The sequence below is a fragment of the Pongo pygmaeus genome, chromosome 19 (genome assembly GCF_028885625.2).
Source record: "Pongo pygmaeus isolate AG05252 chromosome 19, NHGRI_mPonPyg2-v2.0_pri, whole genome shotgun sequence".
Taxonomy (NCBI): domain Eukaryota; kingdom Metazoa; phylum Chordata; class Mammalia; order Primates; family Hominidae; genus Pongo; species Pongo pygmaeus.
In genome coordinates, this window is record NC_072392.2 from 7,986,245 (window position 1) to 7,993,784 (window position 7,540).

The following is a 7,540-nucleotide window of genomic DNA, read 5'->3' on the forward strand; positions in this document are numbered from 1 at the left end:
CCTTTTCCACATCTTTTAGACTGGAAATGAAGAACCATCGAGACTCTGGACCGCATAGCAGCAGATGGCAGAACAGATAAACGAGAAGAGACAAAAACACACAGAAATTTACAACAAAACTAGTTTATTTGGGTGGGACTGTACGTGGGAGAGGAGAGCGCCTGAGCCGGAAACACCCCCCAAAGCGGGCAGCCGGAGCTCTGCACTCGCTCGCTCACCCATTTTCGGTTGCTCTCCCTCCCTGTTTTTTCGACCTATGTGCGCCCTCTCACCTGGCTAACATGCTTTGCGCCCGCTACCTCTACCTGGCTTGGCCTCTGAGATCCAAACCGCGCGCTCCTGGCATGTCCCACCCAAGTCCCTTAGCCCCACTCCCCAACCCTGCCCCGTTCCCACTCTACTACCCGTAAGCTACGAGACGCCACTCCATGCCAGGGGGCTCTGTGGCGCAATGGATAGCGCATTGGACTTCTAGTGACGAAAGAGTAATTCAAAGGTTGTGGGTTCGAATCCCACCAGAGTCGATTTTATTTCAATTTTTCCTTTTTATCCGTTTTTTTCTTAAAGGCCCCCATCCCTTCTCCCCCTACCCTATCTCTCTCTCTTTCCACCATGGTTTCAATTTCGATCTCAGTTCCCGCTCTGCTCTCTTCTTTACTTACCTGTCTGCCCCGGGACTTGGGCCATGGAGAGCAGGACTGAGGGTAGGAGACAGAAGGGAAGGGAAAGTGGGCATGAACGTCGAGATAAAGGCAGGCCCCTGGCTCGGGGACACACGGGGATTTAACAACCACTTTATTCCATGCACTAGGGACTCGGGAAGGGACTGGGACTGGGCTGAGGGGCAGAAAGAGTACAATCCTAGACGCAAGGGAGAAGTTGGGGCAGGGAAAAGGGACAGGAACCAGGGAAATATATATTTATATAGATACTCTAATATAGACCACATCTCACCCGCGCGCTGAGCCCGCGCGCCCCGCCGCCCTCCCCAACACCTGCTCGCCCGGAAGCCCGGGTCCCTCTGCTGCCCTCGGGCTGGAGTCTCTACCCCACCCCTAGACCCTGCCCCCACCACCCCCCAAAGCTCAGGGCCAAGGTCTCCAGAAAGCGGGCGGCGGGGGCGGCGGGGCCTTGGGCGCCCCGTCTTGTCTGTGAGGCGGCGGTGGCGGCGGCAGCAGTCCTGTGAGGGGCGCCGGCGCGCCAGAATCCCCGGCGCGCGGGGAGCAGAGGGATGGGGACCATGCGCAGCGCGGGCTAGGGGGGCCCTGGTGCATTGGGGGGCGCTGGTGCAGCGCGGGGCCAAGGGCCGGTGCGGCGGGGTCCAGGGACGGGCGCGGCGCTGGAGGCCTCGGATCTACCGGCTTGGGCCGGGGCGGTTTGGGGCGCAGGTAGCCGTGCAGCGCGGAGAAGAGCTGGGCGCGGGCGGCCGGGCTGGCGTCGTGCGCGAAGGCCGCCAAGCGAAGCAGGCACTCGCGGAAACCGGACAAGTAGCAGCTGGCGAGCGCCTCGGCGTCCTGGACTGGGGACCGGGGAACCCCTGGAGCCGCGGCGGCGGGTGCGGCCGGCGGGAGCACAGGTGAGCAGGGCAGGGGCCCAGCAGGGGTGAGGGAAGGGGCGGGGCGCAGAGATACCAAGGCCGGACAGGCGCACAGAGACAGGAAGCCAGATGGACGGAGAGAGGGAGAAAATGAGGGAGACACAGAGACAGACACGCGCGGGTGTTATTAACCTCGCCTCGGAGCAGAACCGGCCACTCCCCAAGCCCACCATCCACCACAGGGCCCGCCCCCTCTGACCCGGCCGGAGCCTCCTGGCGTCCCCCCGCCTCCCTCCGCTGCCCCACCCCCGTGCTGTACCCGGGGGCTCCACCCGGCTTCGCTCCCTCAAGTAGCCCACGGCGAACTCCAGTATCTCCGCTTTCTCCAGCTTCGGGTTCCGGAGGTTCTACAGACGGGAGGGGAGGGCGCAGAGACAGAAAGGGGTGGGGAGAAAGGGGGAAAGTGGCAGGGGGAAGAAGGGAGGGGCGGATGCGGGAGCTGGGGGTGCCCCCGATCGCATTTGCGCACTGCCCACAGAACGCGCGACCAAATGCGGAGTGGAGATGACCAAGGAAAGTCCTGGCCCACCCTGAGACGAAACTGTCCAATCCGAGGGGTTGGAACCAATGCCCAACGCGTGAGGAGGAGATTTGAAACCGCAACCCAGGGAATGAAATTAACCACCCAACAAGAACAGAAGCTGGCTGATCAGAAGCTGGCTATGGGGGAGGGGGAAGCGGACACTTAGAGACCCAAAGGGTGAAACTGACCCGCCCCGGGAGCGAAATTTACAGAACCAGGCGTGAAACTTACAGACCCGAGGGGAGGCGAAGAAGACCGCGTTCTGAGAGCGAGTGGGGGTCTGGGATGGAATTCCAAAGGCGGGACTCGGGTGAGGATGCCTTGGGGCCAGGGTTGCCAACCAAGCTTGTGTCTCCACCCCAGTGGGAAGCCCTGGGACGCGGGAACGGGAAGCTTGGGGACCCGGGGCTAGCGGAGGGACTGACCTGGTCCCGGGTCCGCTCCAGCAGCAGCAGCCTCAGCTCTTCCAGGCTGCGGTTGATGCGGTCCCGGCGCCGCTTCTCCACAAGCGGCTTCAGCATCTGCGACCAGCGGGAAAAGGAGAGCGGGCCGACCGGACCGAGACTCAGTGCGGCCGCGCCGGCGTCGGATCCCGCCGCTGGGAGAGCCCGGCTTCCACCCCGGCCCCAAGACCCCAGATTGCCTAGGGCCGGCCCCATTCGATCCCTCTCCGCTCCCCCTCCCAATGCCCCTAGATCAGTTTCTGTAGCTCGCCTCCCCGGATCTTCGCATTCTCCTCTCTCAGTCTCGTCCTCCCTCCTCCCCTCTCTGTGTCTCTCCTCCTCTTTTCTCTCTACGTCTCCGTCTCGTGCAGTTTCTCTTTGTCTCAGTGGAGAACTTTGGGGACTCTCTGCGCGCAGGCACGTGCGCCGCACGGTGCCGGGCTCAGAGCTGGCGGCCCTGAGTATAGAAAGGGAGATACCTAGCGCGACCGCGCCGCCTCTTCTCCCTCAAAACCCTCCAGGCCTTCACCTTCTCCACGGTTCTCCTAAAATCTTCCACCAGTCTGGGACCTCTGGAACCAACGCCCCGGGACCTTCTCTACAAGACCGCCTTGGCCCAGCCCCGCCCGGCTCACAGCCAGAGTGGAGCTAGTGCCTATCCTCTTCTCTTTTCCCACCCTCCTCCCTTTGCTCTGCCCTCTACTTGCTTATTTTACTCCAACACCGGCCCCCTCCCCAGGCCACAAGGTGCCGACACCCATTACCGAGGCCCCTAGTCCTATGTTTCCGCCGCCCACTCAGGTCTGGCTCTGACCCCTGTCCCCTTCTTCATATTTTGCAGCTTCCTGTCCAGCTCCTGGCTCCTGGAGTTCTGGAGCACCGCTCCCGTTCCACCCCTGCGTCCCCAGCCTCCCTCCAGACCGATGGCGTCAGAGGCCCAGTCCCCTGGCCAAACCAGGGACCTCTGCTCCCTCCCCTCCCGCCTCTCACCTTGGGGCCGTCCCTATTCTCAGCTCGATCCCGGGTGACCATTGCTCCTCCGGACCCTGTGTGGACCGGGTCCCTGCTCGCCTGGAGCCTTATATTCCTCGGCCCCAGGGTAGGAGGGATAGGACCCGACCCCGCCCCCTTCGGCACCCGGATTCTGCCCCTCTAGGACCCGGCACGAGGCTCCCGGAAAGAGGAGGAGTGAAGGGGGGAGGGGAAGGAGAGAAACTGGCCTGGGAGTATGGGAAGTGAGGGGTGAATGGAGGCACTGGCTGGTTTACGGACCATAAGGCTGTATAAGGAGGCGGGACCCAGCTGAAGGGAGGAGGCTAACAGGGGCAGAGCTCACTTGGGGATGAAATTCAGAGTTCCTCCAGAATTGCAGCTTTCTTGGAGGCTTACTGTACCCTCACTAACCCTGAAATAGAAGTTAGCACCTCTCAGCCCCCAGGCTGAATTTTATACATCATCTCCGAAGTTCGCTTCCTAGTCGAGACAGGGAGCAACCCGAGTGTGCTGGGTGAATCTGTCCGACTCAACCGAAGCTCTGCCGGGAGGTTGGAGAGGCGCTCTCTTCTATCTAAGCCAGTTACATTCAAGTCCCCGAACATCTGCGCGCCCACTATGCGGACAGGGCACTGGTCTAGGCTCGGGCGAGTCATAGTGAGATACGCAGGAGAGACCCAGCTTATCCCTGCAGGATCTAATGGAAAAGACCATGTGACACCAAGTAGCTATTACAGAAGCCCAGTGAAGTAGGTGCTCCGGGAAAAGGTCTCCTTGAGGATGGCTGGACTGAGGAGGAACTTCAAGGCAGAGGGAGCAAGTCTTTGAAACATAGGTAGGAGTGGAGAGGTCTTTCCACTTACAGTACATGTATTTGATTCAAAACTAGTCATAGGAGATTCAGGAGTGTAGCTGATAGGACACCTCACGCAAGTGTGCCCGCATTGCTTGTTTCTGGAGGCCCCTGGTGACTGTAGGGTAGCAGGGACCAGGCAGTTTTACTAAGGGAAAAGCAAGGGATACAAAAAAGGGATCAACACCCACCTCAAACCAAGAGCATGACCCTCCGCAGAACGATGCCTGACCACTCGGGGGCTTCAGGACAAAGTGCCTGAGAAGATAAATCAGAAACTGAACGGGACAGCCAGGTTGCCAGGGATAAAGACACGGAAAGACAGGGTTGCAGACCGAGACGGAAGATAGCTGTGAAGTCAGAGACCAATGGGGTTTCCTTCAAGCCCTTCCAACGGCCCTCCGCACCTTGGTTTTGTCACGGAGCCTATCTTGCCATAGCCCGAGCCGGGAGAGGCACAGACCTTGAGGAGGGGGCTCCCATTTGGGATCAGAGCCCCCAGCACATCCCACCTCTCCGTCCTTCAGCCAAATGGGAACGCAAATGTGTGTCCCCATCAGCCCCCGCCGCCCCCCTCCTTGGGAACCTGGGCTCGGGCTGAATTTTTCTCACCTGCACGCGAGGCTGGGGGCCCCCGGCTGTTCGCACTCGGGTGTGGGGCCGCCCCTGGCCATATGGGGCGGCTTTATGGCCCGGTGGCCGGATCCGGACGAGAGGAAGGATGACTTGGCGCTCCACCCACGTCAACCATTCGGGACCATTTCCCTGGCCTACACCGTTGTCTGTCCCGGTCCGCCTCAACCTCTTACAATCTCAGATAGGATCCCGGCAAAACTCACAAGCCGCGCATTGGTGGTTCAGTGGTAGAATTCTCGCCTGCCACGCGGGAGGCCCGGGTTCGATTCCCGGCCAATGCACAAGCATACTTTTCTTTTCTCCCCTCCAAAAAGAGGATAATACATTTGGTAGCATTTCAAAGAAACATCTTCAATTAAATATTTCTACCAAATATTAATCTTAGCCTTTTGACTGTAGCAGAGTTTGCAGCCCCAGGCCTAAACTCCGATTCCGCACGCCCTCACACTCCCTTCCTCCCAGCCTGGGGGTCCTGCAGCATCCACACCCCCCTCCCTCCGCCTCCGGCCCGCACCTCCGCAGGCGTGACCCTGAGAAAGGACACAGTGCTCGGATCCCTGCCCCGGGGGTCCTCTCGGCCCCCCGCGGGGGAGGGGCCAGGTCTCCCCGCCCCCCACTCTAAATCCCTTGTTCTTTCCACCTCTCTTCCTCTGTTATTTTCCGTTCTCTCTGAAGCACGCTTCCTTTTCTTGAGTCTATGGGTCTATGCGTCTTTTGTCTCGCCTCCTTTCCGAGTCTCTGAGTGCCTCTTAGCTTCTCCATCTCTGTATCTCTCACGTTTTTTCCAGATCTTCAGCGACTTCTGCCCTGGGTCTCTCTGGGTGTCGGTGGTCTCCTCCCTCCGCATCTCTGATTCCGCATCTCTCCGCGTCTTGGCGTCTGCATCTCCGCCTCTGGCTCTCTCGGGTCTCTGATATCTCGTTGTCTCTCCGAGTCTCTGTCGCCTCCCGGGACTCTGCGCTCCCACGCTCCTGCCATCCCCTGGGAAGCTCGCTAACACCTCCAGGTTCCTGCCACCTCCCCTCCCCGCCCCTTCCCGGCCGCTTTGATGCCGCACGCGTCGGGCCCGAGGGCAGGCGGGTGGGCGCACGGCCACCTGCGGCGACCACTTGTGAGCGGGGCGGGGCGGGGCGGCTGGGTGGGGCGGCGGGGCTCCCCGCCGTCCGCTCCCTTCCGGCGCGCCCCGCCTCCCTCCGCTCGCCTCCTCCTGGCTCTGTCCGCGGTCGCTGCCGGGGCCTGTGGGCTCGGGGCTCAGGTTCGCTGAGTGAATCTGGGTCTCGGCCTTAGTCTATCTGGGTCTCTCTCTCTCTGGAACTCACCCTGGAGCTGTCTCTCCCGTTTCTTTCAGCCTGTTTTACTTGCGCCAGGGTCTGGGTCTCTGTCTCGTCCTCGGATTGTATCTGTGACTGCCAATACTCTCTTCTTAGCGCTAAGTAGTAACCGTGGCCTCCAGAAGGAAACCGTTCAAAAAAAAAAAAAAAAAAAGTGCATCCATCTATATGCCTGTGTGCGCAGCTGCTGGATTTATTCGGTCAGCCCATATTTATTGGGTGCCTCCTGTGTGCCGAGTACTGTAAAGGAGTACATTGGGTCTGGGCCTTCCTGAAGCTTATATTACAGTGGGAAAGACAGACAATAACTACGAAAGCAAAAAATAACATAAGATAGCTTCAGATGGTTATAAGGCTGTGGGAAGAAAACAACAATAACAATAACAAAAAGGTCGTGGCGATTACTTGAAAGTGAAGGGCTACTTTACTCTGGGTGGTAAGAGACAGCCTCTATGAAGAGGTGATATTTGATGCCAGCGTCGTCAGCAGACTTGAGTCCAGGCAAAAGGATCTGCAAGTACAGGCTCTGAGGCAGGAGAGCTATTTGCTGGTGGGAGCTGGAGACAGAGGTCCGGCGAACCCGGGATGGAGAATTTGCAGAGTGGCAGAGATCAGATTGGAGAGTCAGGCGTAGCCCATCCCACAGGATCTTGGAGAGTATTGAAGGAGTTTGGATTATAACGGCAATTGGAAGCCAGTGGAGGATTTTCATCAGGAAAGTTATATTCTCTGACTTATGTTTTAAAAGATCACTTTGGGGCCAGGCGCGGTGGCTCACGCCTGTAATCCCCGCACTTTGGGAGGCCGAGGCAGGTGGATCACCTGAGGTCAGGAGTTCGAGACCAGCCTGCCAACATGAGTAAACCCCGTCTCTACTAAAAATTAGCCGGGCGTGGTGGCATACGCCTGTAATCCCAGCTACTCCAGAGGCTGAGGCAGGAGAATCGCTTGAACCCGGGAGGCGGAGTTTGCAGTGAGCAGAGATCGCGCCACTGCACTCCAGCCTGGGCAACAGAGCGAGACTCTGTCTCAAAATAATAATAATAATAATAATATCACTTCGGACCGGACGCTGTGGCTCACGCCTGTAATCCCAGCACTTTGGGAGGCTGAGGCGGGCGGATCGCTTGAGCCCAGGAGTTCGAGACCAGCCTGGCCAACATG

At 59.3% G+C, this 7,540-nt stretch overlaps 1 protein-coding gene and 2 non-coding genes across 6 annotated transcripts; 2 read left to right on the plus strand and 1 right to left on the minus strand.

Moving 5' to 3' along the window:
• Positions 1–107: 107 nt before the first annotated feature.
• Positions 108–6,157, minus strand: HES7 (hes family bHLH transcription factor 7). 4 transcript variants are annotated; one of them, XM_063655835.1, is made up of 5 exons: positions 5,022–6,157; positions 4,601–4,667; positions 2,546–2,641; positions 1,857–1,944; positions 158–1,537 (listed from the first exon to the last, which is right to left on the minus strand). In XM_063655835.1, exons 1-5 carry the CDS (start codon positions 5,081–5,083, stop codon positions 1,086–1,088), a joined length of 765 nt encoding a protein of 254 aa, XP_063511905.1. In that variant the 5' UTR covers positions 5,084–6,157; the 3' UTR covers positions 158–1,085. The 4 variants fall into 4 exon arrangements, with proteins under 4 accessions (XP_054312713.1, XP_063511905.1, XP_063511906.1 ...); XM_054456738.2 differs by lacking the exons at positions 4,601–4,667; positions 5,022–6,157 and adding an exon at positions 3,554–3,650 and having other exon boundaries at positions 108–1,537; XM_063655836.1 differs by lacking the exons at positions 4,601–4,667; positions 5,022–6,157 and adding an exon at positions 3,328–3,415 and having other exon boundaries at positions 511–1,537.
• On the plus strand, positions 438–524 carry TRNAR-UCU (transfer RNA arginine (anticodon UCU)). Its single transcript is given in 2 exon segments — positions 438–474; positions 489–524. It is a non-coding gene; the product is annotated as a tRNA-Arg (tRNA).
• TRNAG-GCC (transfer RNA glycine (anticodon GCC)) lies at positions 5,256–5,326 on the plus strand. The gene has a single exon. It is a non-coding gene; the product is annotated as a tRNA-Gly (tRNA).
• Positions 6,158–7,540: the final 1,383 nt, after the last annotated feature.